Source organism: Pygocentrus nattereri, chromosome 15 (assembly GCF_015220715.1).
Source record: "Pygocentrus nattereri isolate fPygNat1 chromosome 15, fPygNat1.pri, whole genome shotgun sequence".
In the NCBI taxonomy this organism is placed as follows: domain Eukaryota; kingdom Metazoa; phylum Chordata; class Actinopteri; order Characiformes; family Serrasalmidae; genus Pygocentrus; species Pygocentrus nattereri.
The window spans coordinates 9,321,527-9,344,255 of record NC_051225.1 but is presented as its reverse complement, the minus strand read 5'-3'; the positions used below and the strand labels follow the sequence as shown (position 1 = coordinate 9,344,255).

The 22,729-nt window shown below is 39.1% G+C and overlaps 1 protein-coding gene across 1 annotated transcript in view; it reads left to right on the top strand.

Moving 5' to 3' along the window:
• The window catches only part of polrmt (polymerase (RNA) mitochondrial (DNA directed)), an 89,636-nt gene that overhangs the window by 44,121 nt on the left and 22,786 nt on the right, over nt 1-22,729 (top strand). The window contains exons 13-15 of the mRNA XM_017701394.2: nt 993-1,172; nt 5,975-6,061; nt 8,072-8,185. Of these exons, the coding sequence (XP_017556883.2) occupies nt 993-1,172; nt 5,975-6,061; nt 8,072-8,185 (381 nt within the window). The remainder of the gene's footprint in view (nt 1-992; nt 1,173-5,974; nt 6,062-8,071; nt 8,186-22,729) is intronic.

Genomic DNA, 22,729 nt, shown 5'->3' with positions numbered 1-22,729 from the left:
ACCTCACATTTAGCACAGCAGCCAAATTTCATATATGAAAATGTTTACAATATTATGATGACAGATTTGTATAACAGTACAATGTGTTTGAGTTTAGACGTGTATACTCAAACCTTGAAGTTCCGCAATCAAGTTTTGCTCCCCAGGAGTGATTTAAACAGTAACATTAAAGAAATTGGTAGACTGAGACTGAAACACAGGGGATCAAGTAATCAGTGTAGAATGATCCAGTACATTAGATCAAATGCACAATGGTTTAAAACTACACTGCTGTCCTGAGACCTTTCCTAATTTTACTTATGTGTTAAAAATCTGCTGTTTTTTTTTTATCCCAAAAGTCAAAAGTTGAGTTTGGCAGAAATCTTCTTTTGAGACACATCGTCCACGAAAATCCTAATCAGAGGTCATTCTATAAACTCTGACTGCCCATATTGTTTGTTCTATCTGCTAAAAGGCTGTAGTGGCTCAGGATTCATGTTGGTGCGGTGTGATAGTAATCTTTAGATGCTCCTTAATCAGCTCTTAGTGGTTTCATTGCACAGAAATCCTACGAGTTTGGATAGGCATTAAAATTAGTTTTAATTTAGTTTTTTTGGTTTCTATTCACATTTTACGTGTTACTACATACATACTATCCCAACCTTTTTGGAATTGTGGTATTTAGGAAGACATGATTTTGCAGTTGCACGGCTGTTTTAATGCTCTTACATGATTAACGATTCCTTATTCCACTCCACTCCACTAGATTTGGCTGTTTTATAGCTGGCCCAGGGTCAGTTAGCTTGTTTATCTCTTGATGAAGTTGTCTGAAGTGCTCTCAAACCATATTTATGCCATTGATTCTTACTGAGTGTGAGAGGACTGCCTCTGGAGCATAAAAAAGGAGGAGAGATGTTCTGTAATTGATTTTCTATCAGAAAGTGGCTACTTCACGTTAAGATGTTGCTCGAGTTGATTCCCCTGCTGAGCGTGGTGGCTCATGTTTTATGCAGGTGGAGGAGTTCCGGGTGAGGGATGCGGCCAAGGGCCTGAAGATCGCACAGGTGCTGGAGGGCTTCATCAGCAGGAAGGTGGTGAAGCAGACGGTGATGACGGTGGTATATGGCGTCACGCGCTACGGAGGAAGACTGCAGATCGAAAAGCGTCTCAAGGAGATCGATGACTTCCCCAAGGTAAGGGCTGATGAAGCATTGGATGTCTATCAGAACTGGTGAACTGAACAAGTAGCGTTAGATCAAGAGCCTGGCTTGTACAGAAAGTCACTGCCAAACTTCTTGGGACACCTAGCTTTCGTTTTTAATGCAGATAAGCAGGTACGATTTTGTAAATTTTTTCTCACTTAATTCAAAAAGTAACAGTGAGAGTTAAACATTATGCAGAACAAGAAAAGAAGGAGGAACTTTGACAGGCAATGTTATTACACCTCATGGTGGTGTAAATGTAATTGGTAAATGCACATTAAAGAGAAGCTTGTACTTAAAAAAATGAATAAAATGTATTGCCACACAATGAAATTCATTGCAATGCCGTCAATAGTACTCAAAAAAACATCATTTATTACATTTCCAGTCAAAACAACCATTAAGTACAAGTTGTTGAAATTTCTGTAGATATTTCTAAGTAGATTCAATATAAGATAATCCACTTGCATAAGGAAGGGGAAAGTGAAAGGAAAATACATGGAAAAAACACAAGTTTGCAAAACTGGAGTTTGAAAAATGATTAAAAGCTGCCGAGAAAATGGGATTCTAACAACCGTGAAAAACCTGGTAGACACCAAAACTGTCCCCATCAGATAAACGTAAGTACTTAAAGCTTTCATCTTTGAGAGAGAAGAGAAAATCAAGTTCTACCTTTTCTTCAGATCTGAAAAATTCCACAGATATTTTTCAGACTTTCCACTGTGAGAAGACAACTCAGCACTATGAGTATGAAAGGATGTGTAGCTGTCAAGATGAAGTTACTGCCCATGTGTCAAACACAAGGCCTGCGGGTCAGATCAGGCCCACAACACAATCCTATCCGGCCTGCAGAAGTATTTTAATCTTCTGTTAATATAAGCTCATTTCCCAGTGCACTGTACTACAGTCCCCAGCATGCACTGCAACGTAATGTGCAACTCTGACTGTCCTGCCCCAACAACAATCTATGGCGCAGCATAATTAACTGCCGTTCAGCCAGTATAAACTAACAGTATAACCTGTTAGTTCAGCAGCAACAAAGTGATGCCAGATGTCTAGTTAAAGCAAATAGGTTTAAAAGACTGAGCTCCTGTGGATGTTTAGAATATTTCAGGTATTCATGTAATATTTCTAGGTCTACTGTAGGTGCCTGTATTTTACTGTTGACGTTTTTGTATATTTTGACTGGTCAGTTTGGTTTATCACATATTGTTAATTAAAAATGAAACAAAACATTGCCGTTCTCTGGAACATGGATTTGTCGCGATTTTTTGATGTGACCCTTTTCATGATTGAGTTTAACACTCCACACTTACTGGGAAAAGAAGATAAATAAGAAGAACATTTGGAAGTCAAAGAACCTAGTGGTGTTCTCCGAACAATCAACAGACCACACCATGTGTTTGGGTTTACTTGGATCATGAGAAACAGAAAATGCAGCCACATTTCCAAGACTGAGCTGAGGTGTGGAGAAATATCCCTATTTCTTAGAAAAAGCGAAAGCAAGAGTGAAAGCTGTAGTAAAGAACTGATATGCTGAACACTGAGAGCTTGACATTATATGAAGTTGTTGAGGCTTTTGTGTAATTTTCTGTTAAATATGTTTTCTGCCTTTTTTTTAAAACATTAATGGCCATTTTGACTGGACATTACATAAATAAATGGTGGTCTTTGCCTTTTGCATAGTATGTTACCTTTTAAAAGCGCTTGAGGGCCGTCGGTGCATATATACAGCGGGATACGCAGGGCAAACACCCTTTGTCATCCATCAACACAATGAAGTGTCAGAGAATACACAAATGAAACGAGACAAAAGGTTGCAGACCATCATAAATCAAGCAGTGGCTATAAAAAACCTCAGCCGTCCCCACTATAAACAACTGGAGGGGAGATGAATGTCTTTGAAAGAGATGGAAGTGTGTTTGCTTCCATGCAACAGAGAGGCAAGTGGTTTGAAAGATAAAAAAAAAAAGTCGTCAGAAATCGATTTGGACAGTTGGAGGAGTTCATTATTATATAGGAGTTCTCTTTGGGGGAGTCTTTGGGCTCAAAAACTGCATTTTGACATTGCTTCCATGAAAACATGCAGTTTTGGAAGAGATTTTGATATTGTCACACCATAAATGTAAGTACCTAGAGTTCACAAAATTTCACTGGAATCTGGTTCTGTGGTCAGATGAGACGAAAACAGGGCTTTCAGCAACAGCGTTTGATGTAAAAAGAGTTCAGGTGGTTGGCGAGAAAAATAAAAATCGAATCTCTGTGGTGAAGTATGGTGGTGGAACAGTGATGTGGGCTTTTTTAAAATTCCAAAAATCTTGAGGAAATCTTGTTAGGATAAATAGCAATATGGATTCCAACAAATACAAGATGGTTTTAGACAAAAACATTGGGCTGGGGGCTGGATGGTTCTTCAAACCGAGCAAACCAGTCCTCCAAACCACACATACATTTCCAGACCTAAATATCAGAGGAACTTTTTAAGCTGTAGGAGAGCATCCACCAGCGTAGACCGAAAACTGAAGCATCTTGAAATCTATTCTGTGGTGTGAAGGTTTTAGATACAGTTGTGTGCAAAAGTTTGGACATCCTTGGTCAAATGACATGTTTTGTTGTTTTTCTGAGTGAAATTAAGTAAACATGCTCTGAAGAACATTTAATTTTAGCATATTAAAAAAATTAAACGTTAAATGTGGTTTCTGCAAAAGTAATGGCGCCCTTTTTGTTTTAGGTTTTTTTCTAATGTTAAACTGCTATTTTGCAGTATGCGCAAGGTTAAGTTTATTCTTTTATTTTTCTAGACTTCAAAACGTCTATTTTGACTGTGGGAAGGTTTTTGTTGACTGTTTTTCCACCTGCTCTCTTTAATTTGTTGCTCTTGGCAGGTGTTGTGAGATGAGGCGTTTGTTTGTTGTGCAGGAGGGAGGGAGAGAGGGAGAATTTTTAAAATTAATTAATCTGTGCCTCAGTCCCGTTTTCCCCACTGTATTCTTGTGTGGACAAACAAACAAGTGACTCTAGATCAGCAGTGAAGTAGCATGTAATTATCACCTTTAGAGAGTCAGCAAGGAAGGTGTGTGTATGATTATAGAGTGTGATTATAACTGTGTGTGTGTGTGTGTGTGTGTGTGTGTGTGTGACGAAGCCAGTCTGCTGGTTCAGCAGCTTTGTGGGTTGTCGGCAGCAGCTGGAGACCATTGCGTCCACTCAGTGCTAATATCTCCCTTGAGGTATCAGACGTTACCTGAGGCCTCATAGCAAAAGAATTGGCCACCTGAATCCGTGCTCCAAATCCCAACTCGCCTCTTCAGCTTTAAAGCCATAGTTTGACCAAAAAAACTGCTCTGAATGAAGCGGACCAGCCAAGACATGATGGTGTACAAAGGTTCAGACTAATACAGTTTGAGACTAATAAAGCTTCTGCTTCACTCGTCTCGTGGAGCCAGACATGGGCCCAATCCCATTTTTTACCCCTACACCTTGTTTTCGAGTCACAAGGGGTAGTGTTTGAAAATTTTCCCTCGAAAATGGGACAACCTAAAAATGAAAGAGACCATTACTTCATTAACAGGCTACTAATGGGGACTCTGTGCCAGTCCACAGTGACCGCAGAGGAGGGTAAAGTTCAGCAACTTTGCTGGTGGGCTTTAGCTAAATTTAGGGAATCATGCCTTCACAGACTGGGGATGTGACAATTATTTCTTATCCCTAATCACCCCCAATTCTTGGGTGAAGAAAAGCTATTTGCCTACTACTTGTTCAGATTTTCCCGTTCCACCGTAAACAGACCAGCAGTTACATTCTGGCGCTTCAGGCATCAGAACTGCTGGGATATTTAAGGTGGAATGGGAAATTTAGCTAGCTAGCTACCAAGACATCAGCATACTGTTTTTGCAATTTTTTAGGCTTGTTATGAAAATAAGGACCATAATACATTGAAACGACATTAAATTAAGATAACCACTGTATTAGCATCATTTTCTAACAAAGAAAATACATTTGTGGGTTTATTTGGTTGCAGGTTTTGTGCCGGTTTTTCTTTTTTTCTCCTAGCACTCTGTTTGGAGTGTACCTCTGAAAAACCTCTGTTTGGAGAGCCATGTAGCCCTAACACTTCACCCTACACCTCATGGGGCATGAATGAGCAAAACGGAGGGCTTAGGGCTAAGTGGCAGGGCCAAGGATGTGAAATGGGACTGGGCCATGATCCTGTAACGAGATTATTCATCTAGAGCTTTTTAAACTTTTGATGTTGGATTGAAAAAATCCGTCTGAAATAAGCCTGTGTCCCCTCTATAACACACCTGCAAATTCCTTTCATACTCTTTTAAAGTCTGAATTACAAGCAATGACACGAGCAAAACAAGCTGTACAGCAAAATAATAAATGACTGTATCCTTGTAGTTTCAGTGCAAAGCTAAAGATGCAAACTTCCGGCACCAGATGTGTGTCTTTAGTTATATACAGGAGCTACTCTTCAAGGGCAAGCATACAAATAAAATACAAGTTTCAAGTTAGTTGCTGCTGCTGTTTTTAGCTATGTGATGTATGTTTGCAATCCTTACAGATGAGAGTCAGAAACATAAGCATAGTCTATTTCAGATTACTTAAAAACTAGATTTTAGACAACTGTGATCGTTTAGGCGTAAAGTTAGATGATGAACAACTAAAGAAACTTCAAGACCCCAAGATTTCTTGACTACCTTTTGCCAAACTCTACTACATTATACCAAAATGTTCTTGCCCCTAGGGCTGTTGTCTGTATATCTAACGCTGCTATTTTCTGGCTGCAGGAACATATATGGGACGCCTCTCACTACTTGGTGCATCAGGTCTTCAGTAGCTTGAAGGAAATGTTCACAGGCACGAGAGAAATCCAGGTACGTTACAATGTGTTGCGTAACTTGAACATCTGCAGCTTCTTTTTTCCTCTACTGAGTGAATTTGTTTAAATAATTTTATAGGTTTGAGTCTGGAAGCGGGATTAATTAGGCGAGAGGACAAAATGAATTACAGAGGGGTCACAGCTATCTGAAGTATTAATCATACAGCATCATATCAATAACACTAAATGCAGAAATAAACTGGTAGTATTAATTGTGAAGGGCAAGTAAAACTGTAAAATGCATACCATACAATTCACCAAGCTATTTGAATTATTATTATTATTTGCTTTTTGTGATAGACAATCATTATTTTGAACGATAGAAATCTGATTATTTAAGTTTTTAATAATTATTTACTTGACTCAAAAGTTTATGAAACTTATATAACACAAAATATTAAGCAATTATTCTTTAAAGTTTTAAATGCCTAATATATGATCTATTATCGTGCTAATTTGTGATTCATAAATTATATGAATAATATTATATGAATATATTTTCTATATTTGATACATATTACATCAGTAATTAATATTTATTGGACCCCTATTTTAAAGTTGTAACTGAACTTTGTTATTCTAAATTGATTGTATTGATTGTTGTTATTTCTGAAAAGCATTTACACTTGAGTTAAAACTGGATGTAGACAATTACTAAGTATGTATTTATAATAATAAGGAGTTGCATTCATAATTGTATGCAAGTTGTATAGTTTAATTCAATAATTAGTTTTGGAGCTAACTATGACTGATCATTAGATTTCTATATTGAAAATAAAAAAAATTAAAAAGAAAATTTTCTAAAATTTAAAAAAACTGTTATGGCAATCAAAATAATACAGTTCCACATAGCTACATTTATTTGTAATAGTTCAACTCTGAAATAGCTCAACTAAACATTACAACATATTTAAATACTGTTAAGCACACCTTCATAAACATGCTTCTGATTACTGACATAATCCTACATAACCCTAATGAAGCATAAGTTGTCATACCACTGAGATGAAATGACATCGAAATGACATCGAAATGGATAAAAGCTACCTTTATGAAAGCTGACACTTGTTGGAAAAAGTCTTTATTAAAGGTTGTGTAGGTTTATGTTAGTTGCCATGAATGGCTTATGTAGGTGTCATGTAGCCTTATGGATGCTGACCTTCTGTAAAATGTTACAACATGTTTAAAACCAAAATATTTGGCTTTGTAGTATATATCTGAATGCTTGGCTAAGAAGGACGTCATTTCAAAGAATGCAGTTTGGATGTTAAGCTGCCTTGCAGGACAAATGGGAATGCGTAGCTGAGGGGACACAAGACCCCCCATTTTGTGCTACGCTTGTATAGGCTCCTAAAGTATCAGCACTGGCTTTGCACCTGCCTGTAGCTCATAGTGAATCACAAGCAACAGTATGAGAGGGGAAAATGGATGCTTCTGGAAGTCCTATGGGAGAGACCCAGACTCAGAAGCTCCAACCCCCCCACCCCACACCTCACATTCAGATATGCCTATCAGCCTAAATGGGTCATACCCAAAAAAGAGAGAAGAAAAGTGGTGGAAGAAGTAGTGAGGGGTGGGGAAGGTACTTCATCTTTCCTCTAATCTCCCACACCTGGATATAGCTGGAGAGAAGCAGGAGGACCTGAGGGAAGGTAAGTGGGGCAGGAGGGAGGAGAATGGCAGGGGGAGCTGTCTAACGGAAGGACCTGCATGGGGCCTGGGCTGCTTATGCAGGAAGAATGAAGATATTTATCTCCCACCCTAGCACTCAGGAGGAAGGCCTTTAGGGAGTGAAAATGGCTCTGACTTGGCGCATCTGCAGCAGACATGTCGGGAAGCCAGCACTGTTGCTCCCAAACAGCAGGTTCACTAAACACAGAGGCTCTGCAACAAATAGCCACCTGTTTATCATTTTTTCCAGCTACAGTTGGAACTTTGTTTGGATCAGCTTAGACTTCTTCTTATTTGCTTAAGTGAGGAATGTGTTTGTGCCTGTGTGTTACAGGATTGGCTAACGGAGAGCGCAAGACTAATAGCCAAGTCCGGCAGCACTGTGGAGTGGGTGACCCCACTCGGACTGCCCATCGTCCAGCCCTACCATCGTGCTAGGAGCCATGTGGTGAGTTCCAACCTCTAGAAATCACCATCAAAGGCTCCCTAACAGAGCAGCGTTGGTTATTGATTATTCTTATTTCTTTAAATCTGACCTTCTGGGCCGCTTGGAGTTAAAGGTCAGAAGGGTTTGTCCCGTAAATGGACTTGCCTCGTCATGTTCAGAAATTTTGAGGGGCTCCATGTGTCTCAACATAGGCATAAGTAGTGAAATAGTTCAGTCGATTCAGTAACGCTTAAGCAAGTTATATTGTTTATTATTACTCTCTTGGTTGCTCCGGATGCAGCCTGTGCAGGGCTGGGAAAAAGATGAATATCCTAAAGAAAAGGTCTGCAGCGGTTGTTAAATTGAAGCTTCAGTATATTCCTTTCTTCCCAGTCCATCTAAACCCACTTCTGTTAAATTGAGTGTAATTCACTTAATTGTTTGTTTTTTAAAGTCGTTAACACAGGAATGAATGAAAAATACCAGTATGGAGGATCCAGGCTGACACAGTAAATTTGAATATGCAGCCAAAAAAGGAAAGGAATATTGGGAATTCACAGTTGTCTTTTCCATGTTAAGGTGTATTTTCCATTTTTATTTCCCAATTGCAGTTTTAAATTCTAAATTTATTCCAGAAATGTCCTTTGCATTTCTAGCTGTATTTCCAAATTTCCTTTCCCATTTCCAGTTGAATTTCACAGTATCCCCTCCATCTCCATTTGAATTTCTCAATTGCCTTTTCTATTTCTAATTCTATATCACAAATGCTTTAATTTCCAAATATATATCAGAAATGTTCTTCCATTTCTAGTTGAGTTTCCAAGTCACTTTTCACATTTCCAAGTGTATTTTCTGGTTTGTTTTTTCTGTTTTCAAATGTATTTCCCAATTGCCCTTTCCAAATGTATTTTAATCTGTATTGTGACACCCTGCATTCATCATTTACTCAGCGATAGACTTCTTTAAGTGAACAACAGGTTGGAAAAACAGAAAGAAACAAATTAACTAAAGCATTTGAAAGTTTTTGAGACATCCGACTGTTTAAACTGTAAGAAATTAACAATGAAGTGATGAAGTCTTTCTCTAGCATTGTGCGATATTCCCATGGGGAGTAAAAAAAAAAGCACAAAAAAGTGGGAATGCAGCTTGAATATCAGTCTCTCTATAGTAATTAGGAACTGTAAATGATTATCAGTATATGGTGCCTGTTTTGACCTCAGAGAAGGTTTATGGATGTAGTGAAGGTGGACATGGAGAGGGTTGGTGTGAAAGTAGAGGAGGCAGTGGATAGGGCAAGATGGAGGCAGATGATTCGCTGTGGCGACCCCTAAAGGGAGCAGCCGAAAGAAGAAGAAGAAGAAGTTCAAAATCATAGGTCTGAAATAGATTGAATAAAAAAAACTAATTTTTTATTAGAAGATCTTTGAAGATTTTATGACAAAACCTAAGCATTACAACATCAGCTACTTGAAGGGTCTTGTGGGCAAACCCAGACCATCAGATAACACACAGCAGTTGGTGAGTCAGTATCACACTTTCCCCCTGTCCTCTTGACATCTTTCTACCATCTGGCATAGGGCCAGAGCTTTTAAGACAGCAGCAAAAGAAAAATGGCCTTTCAGTCTGAGTTTAGACTCTAACATCCAGCCATCTTGCAGCCGTCCCTGCCCTCAGCCTTTCTGCTGCCTCTCTGTGGCCTTTTGCAACTGAGAGTAAAAGAGGAAACTTTGCATGTGTACGATGCACTGCTGTCAGATAACATTAGCAGAGTTAGCGGGGTGACAGCAGCAGCTCAGCAGTGGCCTGTAGAGTGTGGGGGGATCCCGCAGAGAGCATCTGGCAACCCGTCTGCCTGACCAGTGCTCACTGCCTGCTGATGTTGTCTGCAGTGGATTTTGGTGGATGCTGGCACGAAATCCTCTGATTGGAAAGCTCTCTAGCACTGCTGAATGAGATCTGATTGGTTTTGAATGTTCCAGAGCATGATGTGTGTTGCCATGTGTGTTCTGCAGATCTGTTTGAATGGAGTATGCAAACTAAGGCTGAAATTTTCCTGTAAAAGTCACAGTGGCATGTTGTCTAAGGTGGCTGGTTTGTCCATATGGTTGTGGTGTGTACTGTGTTTGGGTGTGATTCTGAATATTTGTGAAATACTCTGCATACAGACAAAATACTTTTGCCATGATGGCAGTGCTAAATAATATGATTTTGGTTGTTCTGCTATATATTAAAAGCGCATGAGTGGATCAGTAATGTGATTAATTAAAGATTGGTCAGTATTGTTCTGACAAAACTGATTTACTTTTGTTGAATTATATAAATACTTGTAATACTTCTAAACTGGCAGCTCTGGCAGCACCGCTCTGTCTGATCCACTCGTACCAGTGCAACAAACACTAACACAGCATCACCATCTCAGTGTCACTCCAGTGCTGAGAATGATCCCCCTCACCTGGACTACAGTCTGTAATTGTGAAACTACAGAGTGCTCCTATAAGGTAAATAGAGCTGATAAGATGGACAGTGAGTGTAGATACAAAGAGGTGGTTTTAGTGTTAGTGGTGATTGGTGTGTGTCACATGCTAATTTTTGCTAAGTGTACTCTGGTTATCTGTCATAACATCAAACATTAAAACATCTGCCATGGCAATCACCAGTCTTCATAATAAGACGCTGTTATAGTATGAAACAAAATGAAGCAAAAATACTTCTGCACCATCTCGTTCCAACCGAGACACATTTAAAGACAAAAAATGATGATGAAAAATTTATCTAAATCTTTTTTTATATTTCATATTGTGAAGTATCATAACATGCACTATATGGACAAAAATATTGGGACATTCCTCATAATTTTTGATCATGGGTGTTTCAGCCACACCCATTGCTAACAGGTGGAAAAAAATTAAGCACATTTAAGCACCTGTTAAATACTGTTATTGAGAACTGGCAGCATCTAGGAGCAACAACAGCTAAAAGCATACAGTATCTATCCTCTATTAAATCACTCATTAAAAAGGTCCAAATTGGCTCTGGAAGCAACATCAGTGAAAGAACTGCACGTTAGGAGCTTCACGAAATGGGTTTCCTTGCCCAAGCAGCTCAGCTGGACTCTGGAGCAGTTGAAATGTATTCTGTGGAGTGACGAATCACACTTCTTTGTCTATCAGTCTGATAGTCTGGGTTTTGCTAATGTTACCTGGCCAGAAGAACATTATGTCTTTGACTGCATTGTGTCAACTGTAAAGTTTGGTGGAGGAGGGATAATGCTATGCGGTTGTTTTTCAAGGTTAGCCTAGACCCCTTAGTTCCAGTGAAGGGAACTCTTCAGCAGACCAAGACATTTTGGACATTTGTATGCTTCCAGTTCTGTGGGAACAGTTTAGGGAAGACCCTTTTCTGTTCCAACATGACTGTGTCTCAGTGCACAAAGCAAGGTCCATAAAGACATGGATGAGTGAGTTTGATGTGGAAGAACTTGACTGGCCCGAGCAGAGTCCTGACCTCAACCGGATAGAACACCTTTGGCGTGAACGGAGATTGCCAGCCAGACCTTCTCGTCCAACATCAGGGTCTGACCTCACAAGTGGTGTTCTGGATGAATGGGCAAAAATTTCCAGACACTCAAAAATCTTGTAGAGAGCTTCCCAGAAGAGGCTGTTAATTTGGATTGGATTGTCATAAAAGCACCTGTAGGTGTATTGTGTAGCTGTGCCAATACTTTTGTCCATGTAGTGTATATCCACCCCTAACATATTAATTCTCTGATGGTCTAACATGAAAGAACCCGCACTGTTGGCGAATGTCTCCTCACTCCACTGTACTCCGCTCCACTCATTGTGTGGTGCTGCAGGCCTTTTCACAGCTTACCAGGTTACCATAGGCAGGGAGTGGACATGATGTGGAATGTCATCCTAATGGCCTATGGTAACCTCCTGGTCACCTTTGGACTTGCCATGCCATGAAAGGAGAAGAGCATCATCTCTTCTCACATTGTTAATGTAGGTGCCAAGAGCTGATCTTGGGAGTCATGCATGCCATTTGAGTGACACAGGAAGGACACAATGTCTCCCTGTGTCGGGAAGATGTTCTCAGCTTTTTATATATCCTGGTGCTGGTCTGTGAGAAACATTTGTACCGCTGTCTGCTGTGGCCCTTTCAAGGCCTTGTGTCATTCTCTGAAATGCAGCTGCACAAGCCTCCCTGATGCCTCTGCTCTACTGCCCCCCAGGCTAGATATCATAACTCTGCCTTGTGATTTCAGGTCATTACATTTTATTGGACTTTTATGGAATTTCTGATGAAGGCTGTCATTAATCAGTGAGCAGTGTGTCCTCATGAATTCTTCACCACTTAATTGCTTTTATTCACGGGTTTGGGAGGCCAGACTCAGCACCCCCATGTTTGCTTTTCCACTGTTTTTTTTAAGCACCTCAAGCAAGACCGCTTTGCAACAATCTTACACAATGCTCTCATATATTAATCACATTTACATCAATCAGCCATAACATTAAAACCACCTCCTTGCTTCTGCAGTCATTGTCCATTTTATCAGCTCCTCTTACCATCTAGATGTACTTTGTAGTTCTACAATTGCAGACTTTGTTACACCCCTTTTAGCCTTTTCTGCAATGTTCAAAAACCCCACAGGACCACCACACCATGTATTTACACCATGATGCCTAAACCAAGGTTTTTTTTTGGTTTTTTTTTTTAATCACATTACAGGTTGTGACTTAAACCACTCATGGTACAGTGAACAATACACTGATAGATTTTCCATCCCAGTATTAATGACCGATAGTCAACATCTGTTGTGGCCAATACTGACAGTCGAATAAGACTTTTTTGCTGTGGTTCACTCTTGCTGATAAACTGTGTCTTTAGCATTATCACAATATGACATTCCAGCATTGATGCATTAGCAGGACCTGCAGTGACAGAACGGGTCGAATTCCTTCACATGCACAGTAGCCACGTTAACATGCAGCCTAAGAATCTGACTAATAGCTCAATCGGAATAGAATACGTCCCATGTAAACACCTCAACCGGAATAGTCTAGTCTGATTCAGGCCATTCAGAATACAATTTCTATCTGTTTGAATGAGGTGGGTAATCCTGTAAATAATCCATTAAATAGAATAATATCTGTGTAAACGCCTGAATCTGATTACATACCAATTGTAATGTGTATGTTCTGCGCATGTGCGTTCAGCAAAAAAAGAGAACTCATAAACCGGCTCTGGCAAAAGTTTATAACGTTCAACATGGCGCAAGCAGAAACTGGCCTGCAGAGGAGACGAAGTTTGTGCTCGGAGTTTTAAAACATCCTTCTTTAATAAGTACATGTGAGGTACATTTTTCTGAGTCTGACATCATTTTAAAACAATGAAAAACACAAGCGCACCAACTGGAAACCCATCTCACTCGGACTGGACCTCACGTGATGTTCGCTGTCATGGTAACGTTTACTCTAAGTGCTTCTCCACGCATATGTGTCATTTTGCATTGGAGTACTTGTAACGTGAGCGTGAACTCAAAAATATTTTGTCTTTGGCAATTTATAGCCAGTGAGGAAGTCTGTAGGACCCTCAGTGTATTTCACTTAGCGATATTGCTTCTTCTCAGGGAAGACTGTTTATCAACTGTTTGCGTTTTGCAGTTCCATGTCGTGACGTATTGTGACCTTATATCAGTTATGGATCCCATACATCGTACACACAACACATCAGGTTAGCCATGCAACGTGATTCGCACCCCCTTTATCCTCTGTGTTTGGTCAATGCGGTCAAAGGTGCTATTGTAAAACAGTTCTCCTCCATTTCAGGTGTCAGCATTGCTCCATTCATCACCCCTTTTTTAAATTCAGTGGGAGGTAAAAGGAGCTGTGCTGGCACTACTTCCATCCCCCCACCATCTCACTGGGGTGTCACACTAACTAGATTAATGTAGCGACATCAGAACTCTCATTAATCACTACAGGGTCTCAACTCTTCCCCTACAGCTCAGCAGGAGGGTTATGCTCTATTTAATTCTCTGGAAAATGTGACCTCCAACTTTGAAATAGGCAGTGGTCACTTACGTTAGCACTTATGTTTCCAGTCAGAAATCAGACTGGATAATAATCATGTATTTTTGGTAATATAGTGTATTATGACCTTATATCAGTTATTGTTCCCATGCATTGTACACACAACACATCAGTTTAGCCAAACAACATCATTCACACCCCCTTTATCTGCTTCATTACAGGATTTGGATGTTAAACAAATCTGGGTTCTGAAGGTTAAATTCAAATTCTTAAGTGCAGTTTGTGATGCAAAAATACACATACTTGTGAAACTGAGAATTTATTTCCTTCTTCAAGCTGGGTGGGCCGTGAGTTTCCACCATTTTTAGGAATGAAAAGTAGTTCTATAGCTGCTACTCCTTCTGCTGTGCTGCATGATCAGCTGTGAATGCATAGCTTCTCTGTGTCACTAAAACATATCATCTAGTCTTACAAATGCTGCCCTTCAGTAAAGTGTCACTGAAATCTGTTTTCCAAATGCTGCGCAGCGCAACATTTGTTTGTGCCTCTTTCAAGTTCACTGTGCTTTTTTTAATTGTAGTTTTACATCTTGGTTTTGGAAAAATAGCCAAACTGAACATTAAAATGACTTTTCTGTACTAAGCTAGTTGACTGTAGGTTTTCCCAACATTTCAGATTTTCTTCAGCTGGTGTGGTTTGATAGTGGTGAGTGGTTTGTGTGTGTGTGCTGAGTGATGTCTGGGTGGTTTGTGAGCTTTTGACAGTGTGTGTATGAGCCGTATTTAGCTCTGCCAGACTAAGCAGGCCTGTCACTACCTGTGTACTGTTTGGCTCCCGTTAGCATGGAGTCAGACTGTGGCCATGCATTCCAATGTCGGCCTCTTCAAAAGCAACCAGCTCCCACGTTTTCAACTCTGCTCATGGACAAGCTAGATAAATAGGTTTGACTACTTGTTTTCAGTTTATCTCTTCGGCAGGTATGGCCTTCTGTGTAATTCCACAGAGGCACAGTTCAGAGAGTTTTTTTTTTCTTTTTTTTTCTTTTCTTAAAGGGTGATAATTTTCTTGGATCAGACCATGATAACGCCATATAATCACAATCGGGGCCTGCTGCAACAGCAGAGAACTTCAAACATTTGCAGTTCTGCAAGCCTGCAGCCACTGAAACAATGCAGTGTGTGCGACAGGTGCTGATAGTGATTTTAAGAATTTAGATTTGACCTAAAAAATAAAATAACCAATGACATTAGCCGATATAATTAGAATAAAAAATTTTACCAAAATTTGTAGCGAATTGCAGCTTTGGAGGGATTCGAATTGCATTCTTTGCAAAACAACGATAGTGTTGTTCCTATCAATCAGGTGGTCTAGCTAGCCATCATTTTAGAGGCTATCACCAGAATGGATCCCTGTTTGTTCACATGATAATTATCACATGATAACAGCACATGAGTCAGTAGTTACATTTTTGTTCATGTGATTATTCGTTGAGAATAAATGAAACACTTTCTCGTCATTAGCCTGTCGTAGCATTTACTGACATTGCTGCTAAAAGGCGGAATTTGGCTTCTTTATAGCTGTAGACATTTGTGTAACTGAAAAAACAGAAATGTAATGAACATTCCTACACAAATAACGAAATATAGCAAAGTGCAAAAGCATAATTTGCCACTATGCAAAATAAAAAATAATGCAATAATATTAGCTGTGTACATCAGATTTGTAAGCACGTTTTTGTACATTGACAGGATGAGACAGTCAACATTCAGTCAGCAGTGTTGTCTATAAAAGATATAAAAAGAAATGTATACATATATTTTTATGTAGGCTCACAGAAGCGAATAATTCTATATTTAATTCCTTGAAAAGCTCCTTATGGTGATGCAGGATTATTGTAACGGTCATAACTGCTTCACACATTTTACTCTCAGCACTGAGAATAATCATTACAATCAAACCACTTCACAGGCTAATAGCTAAAGATGGCTTAGTTGTTTTTTTATTTCTCACTGTAATGTAAGTCATCACTTTTTTCAGTCATTTTTTGCATTATTTGAGCACAACAGCTACCTTTAAATTTTAATGATAAGCGGACCATTTCAAAAGGTCTGAAAATTACTTGTAAAAAAAAATTAATTCCAGTAAGTTACGTTAAAAGTATGGAACATTTTTCACCTTCTCTTATAAAGTTACCGTGTTTTAGAAGCTTTTTTGCACGCATATAATATAGGCCACCAGAACACTGCAAACAAAACACAGCTCTCTCATTAGAACCACAAAAAACAAGTACAGTGTGAACCTCTCCTAGCCTACCCACATCACAACGTAAACAACTGTGATGGTCAGTCAGTGCTCCACGTTCCCAAAGCGAGTAATTAGCAGCCTATAGCGTTTAAACAAGTGTTCTTATATAACATGTTGAAGAGAACCTTTATTGGTGCTTTATTGCAGTGATGCTAATAAATCTGTCAAACTTCAACAGTAGTTGATTTTATAGGTTGAGGCCTAGTTTACATCTGTAGACTCGTGGAGTGGCCTGCCAGACTCCTTTGATGCTCAGATGAATGTAGATCCACGCTATTTTTTTCTGTGGCAGAATGAATCTTTAATTTCAAACCACGCAGCACATCGATACAAACAACAGGCTTCAGAGGTCTGCTTCACTGCAGTCGTGAAAATGTATTGCAGTCAGTGTAAACAGTAGACACCCTTTAAATACAATTATTAAAATATATGGCCAGGGAACTCCAGGGCTCGTGCTTGAGCAGAGGTCACCTCCGTTTCATTCCTTCTCTCTCCTCCCATCCATCCTTGGATGTTCTTTCCATAGGAAATGCAGCATTAATTAGATGAAGGGGAGGATGGGAGGATAAAGGCTTCATATCAATACGGTAAATAAACAAATTAAGCTGGGGTGAAATCGCTAGTGTTTAATCAGTGGGCTGCCATGTCCCAGAGGAGAGGAAATTGAACAGTGGGAGTTTCAGGCTATGGATATACATCAATAGTCTAGCTCATGTGATTGTGCACCGCTAATTAGTTTGGGGGTCACTTTTATGTTCTTTAATTTGTTTTAGATTTAATTTTTTGTTGTTGTTCATGTTCTGATTGGTTTAACAAAGTAGATACAGTCTTACACCAAAAAGATGGCCTACGTGAAATGAGAGTTTACAGTTGTATTGTCCTTGTTGTTCTCTCACTGTGTCCCTGTCAGAAGGAAATGTAAGGGTACACTTAAAGGGTGTCTTGTGCCGCTGGGACAGCTTGCTCATGTTCTTAAAGGGCCATATCATGGAAAACTGAGATGTCCTTACTTTTTTATTTAAGTAAAAAAAAATAATTCCATTCACTCCTTTGTCCATGTGGCCTGGTTTAAATTAATCATGGTTCTGATGTAATAGCCATGACAACGTTTACATATGATTGCCCATGCAACCTACAGTCTGCACACTTGTTTACATTAAAGCTATAAGGAGTGCTGTTACTGCAGCCTGTAGAGTTGTTGGAGTGGAAACTGTTGGGGAAAGTGGTTAAATGTGCTGTCATTGCATCCTGCCAAAGGATCCAGACATCTGATAGAGGTGAATGAAGCATACTTTTTCTCCAGTCCCCAAAGATTTTAGTCCAAAGTTGACCATTTGTTCCACGTTTCAGCTCAAACTATTATTTGAACAAGGCTCTATAAAAGGCAGTCAATCAGAACAGATGTCATTTACGTGCAGTACCATCCTTCATTTATTTAAACTTGCAAAACTGAGTATAATACTGAGTATAATTAAGTACAATTCATTTTTGCAGGAGGTATTTCTGCAGAGATGAGGTATCTGTAAGACTCACTTCAGGAGGAAAATTTGTGAAAAAAAACAGGAGTTTTTGAAACTGGAGTTCAAAAAATTATTTTAAAAACCTGCAGAAAATAGGAGCAGAAAACCTGTATTTAACAGGAAAATTACACAAAAGCCTGAATAACTAAATATTGTTTTTCAGCATTTAGTGTGTCCACACTGTGCCTTTATTATGGTTCCCATTCTTTTCTGTTCTTGCTTTAGAAGTTCTTTCTTTTTATCTATTCCCTTTTTTCAAAAACAGCTTCTTGTCACCACACATCCTTTTAGACACAGTGTTGACTTGACTTCTCACAGTGGAAGGATGGAGAGAAGCACTGGATTTTTTTCAGGTCAAAAAACAGTACCTTGGTTTTCTCCTCTCTCAAACATGAAAGCTTTAAGTGCTGTTTATCTGAAGGGGGAAAGGTTTAGTGGTCTAGCATAGTTGTTATGACTCCCATTTTCTCTGTATCTTTTCATAATCGAATGGTTTTGGAAACTCTTGTCTCTCCATTATTTTCCTTTTAATCTTCCCCTTCCTTATCTTTTTGCCTTATATCAAATCTCGTCAGAAACATTGAAACATGAAAATGAATAACTGAGTGTCCGTTGACCGGAACTAAAATAAATGAAAGGTAATCTCTGGCTTTTGCACAGTGCTGTATTACAGCCTTAAAAGTGCAGGACCAAAAACAGCCTGTTTAATTCTAATGGTAAAAAGACATGTTTGAAAATGGAAAGATGAATTGTTTTGGTATAATGGGCATCAGAAATGTTATAAGTAGACATCAGGAGAAATAAACAAAAACAGAAAATTTAACAATATGGACCCTTCAGGAACCTGCTTTTCCTCTTTGACTTACACATCATTCTAATTGGCTATAGTTCATGTTTTCTCTTGAGGGTCTCTGTCAGATCAAAACAAGGTGCTTCAGTATTCATATCCCTGCCAGGTATGTTTTAAGCTCAGCATTGCTGTGCCTTAATGTGAACTGTGGATTGTCATTGCATTGATCTGGCAGCAGATGCTTCAGTTGTTTTAAGGCCCGTGTTGATGAATGCGCTGGAAGTTTCAAGGACACACCCAGAGGAATACACCAAGGAGAGCTTCATGAGTTGTGTGGAGCTTCCCTCTGGGGGTCACTGAATAATTAGACAGTGTTGCACCTAATCTCTTGGGGCAGTGACAGCAGCAATCAATAAAAGAGATGGCAGCTTGGTGGATTCATAGGGCGAATGGCCAGTCTGGCGCTTGTTGGTGTGAGGGCTTGTTGTCGGCTGCCTAGGGGAATGAGCAGGGGTTAAAGGTTTGGGAAGAGTAAAAGCTTTACAGAAATACTGCATGATTGAAGCAGGGAAAATGCCAACATGCATGTGTTTGTAAGTTTAACCAAGCTGTGCGTCCTGTAGAGAATGATTACATAAAATGAATGGCTGCAATAAAATGTTCTTCTTCCAGCTACTTTTAGAAACTGAAGGTCAGTGTCCCAATTCTATCTCTCTAATTTCATTCTAAATCCAATATCTTTTGAAATTATGGCCATTGCAGACTATTTATAGCATTAGAGAATTATTTACATAAACACATGCAAATTAAAGTGCTTTTAAAGCACAGAGGGTGGCTGCGAGTAACAGTGGGTTGTATGCCATTTGAAACTTTTTCTCAGGTAACCGTTATGCCGATATACCACAAGTGAGGGCTTATAACGCAATGTGCAAACAGTAGAAACCATGCTAATGTTTTCCCCTTAAGCTTTGGAATTTGAATATTAGAATATGTTAGAATATTGACTATAGAATCTATATGTTGTTCAAATTAGTTTGAACTATTTTGCATAGTAAAAATATTTCAGATTTACGTTTGGTTCTTATTAAAAAGTAAGGGACAACCCAGATTAATAAGCCACTGTTAGTCAACAAAATTAGGTTTACTTAAGTGTCTAAAATGGTTTTACTTGGCAATAATGTTATATTTGGGTTATGTTTATATACATTTCATGATTAATGGACAAAAAGTTCTTGGAATAAAATCATGTTACATTCATTTACGTTGAAGGTTAAGGTTTAAATGTTGGTTACTGACTATATCACAGAGGTTGAGTTTGCATAGCAGGTTTGTTACAGTTCGCCTTGCAGCTTTGCTCTGTGTCTTCATGTCTGGGATGAACTGGTGGAGCCATATGCCAATTTGATCGACTAAGTGGCCGTTTAGTCTGTGTGGCCGCAGAGTTGCATGTTTCCAACAGTGCTGGGGATTTACAATGCATGGGATTTATATTCCTATTTTGAGGCTCTTTGTACATTTCTGTGACAAATCATTGTGACCATCACAGTGTGGCATGCTTAAAGCCTGCACTCCTGTATCCTTATCCTCATGATGCTCATTATAACAGCTCTACATTTTCTACGGCGGCACAATTTAAAACATCCTGATCATGAAGCTGGGGATAAATATACTGCATGTTTCTGTAAGTGTGCACTAGGGATGGGTTTGGTTGTTCATATGTACAGATATCTGAACCCAATGACCTAATCTGTATTCTGTATACCTTTTTCTGTTTTATTGCACAATATCAGATAGGTTTTCAACTAAGCAAGCAATGTATATGTATATTGTTTTTCCTTATTTTCAGGTTTTATTCTTTTTCTCATTTTGATTTATTATTACTTACGGTACTGTTCACTAGATCAGAGCAATAATGCGTAAGGCACCAGTGATGTTGAGCACATTCTAATGGATATCAGAAATCCATTTTTATGTCTCAGTTCTGTGATTTTATCTGTGCTCCCCACATTGCAGAGATCATATTGCCCACTTGCTTACAGCAAGCAAAATGGCAATGACAAATAATTTTGTCTGAAGGGAGTTAAATATGAAATATTTTAAAGAAAGAAATGCCAGATTTGTACAGTTTAAAGTTATCATTCTGTAGGGCACCTGATAAGTTGCATTTTTCCAGCTGATAGTCACATTTTTTTCAGTTGATAAGTTGCATTTTCTTTTATTTAGTGGTACATACAGTTTTATGTGGGCACCACTGGTCAAATGATATGCATGATTGATTTTCTAATCCAAGATAAGTTAAAAAAAAATCTCTGATGGGAACCAACTTAAATATCCAGTTCTGTAAAGTTTTGTGCACTTTTTTTTATTAATTTAATTTCTAAATTATTTTTTTAAAATATTGTTTTAAAATGTTTTTTCCCCCCGTGTTCAATTCAGCAAAGGAAAGGAAATGACACATTGAAATGAAGATAGATGTAGATGTTTGAAAATCAACAAAACATTGATTTTGACCCAGCGTGCCCAAACTTTTGCATAAGACTTTAGTTTCTTACTATATTTCAGTACGATGCAGATTTTCAGATAGTGAAAACTAACTCCAGGGTGTTTATGGTCCAGTAAATCCGTTGGGAAAGGGCTTGCTTGGATAATTCCCTCACTGTTTTCATTTGAGACCACTTTGTCAAAGCCCATGCTAATTGTTGGAGAGTTAGTGGCCCTCTTTGTTTTGTGCTCAGAGGATGAGAGCTGCAGGGCCAGACAGCATTAAGAGATACTGTGGTGTCTGGGTTATATGTGGTCTCATGAGGAGCAGGAGAAGCTCAAGCTGCTGTCCAAACCACAGCTTATCAGCTTCAGATAGGAAGCTCTTTTCAGGCTGCAGGCATTCTGCCAGGGTGACAGGATAGCTCGCCTCAGTCTCTTTCTTTTATCCAGAGTTTCTGAAGGATTGGGTTCCAACTGGGTGACTCCGAATGATTTTTAGCCTCTGTTTTTAGATGAACACTTCTCAGCCATTTATTCCGTCTTAGATTTGGTGTAGAATATAACGTTTGTCTGTTGTGTGGATTCATGTGACAAAAACATGACCGTTCCCAAGTTCTCTTTATCCCTTCAAATTAAACAAGCTTGTTTTATGCCTTTACTGTGCCTGTAAGACCGCTGTATATAATGGCTGTTATTCTGATTGGAAGCTCAGGTTAAACTTTGGAACAAACTGCCGGACTGAAATCCTCAGAGATGTCATAAGAAAATAAACTTGAACCACTTCTTTCTAGTGTGTGCATCCGTGTGGCCACAGTAGTGCATTTGCTTCCTGACAGCCAGGAACAGCACAGCGTTCAGTCGTTAACCTTCAAGCTTCTTTAAGCTTCAGCTCCAATAGCTCTGATACAGGCTGTCTGCAGTATCAACCCTCCTTATCACTATCATTAATGGGTGTGTATGGTGCAGTTTGTAGGTCATGTGTAAATGTATTTATGACTGTGATGCCACAAACACAAACTGTTTTCCATGATATGCCCCTTTAAGAATGCACTGTTCCCCAAGACGCCAACGATGCAAGAGACCCTTGGTGTGAGCGGGATATGCAGCACAGCCTTTTAGGGTATTCACATTTTCTTTAGACAAGGACATAGTAAGTGTTTGGGCTTGAACACAAAAGGAAAACAAAAATCTTCTGCACTAATAATTACCGTAGACTGTCTTCAGTAACTGCAGCAGACTGTTTACAGCTGGAATCATCAAATAGCAGCTTGCAGGCCAAATTCAGCCTGTTAGCAAGTTTTCTCCAACCCCAGCTCACTCTCCAAAACCATTTTTCACTTCTGTTAAAATGATACAATGAGGTAAAGCATTGAACACTGTTCTAGGGATGTGCATTCTCACTAATTTTAATATGCTAGTTTATGGAAGAATTGGT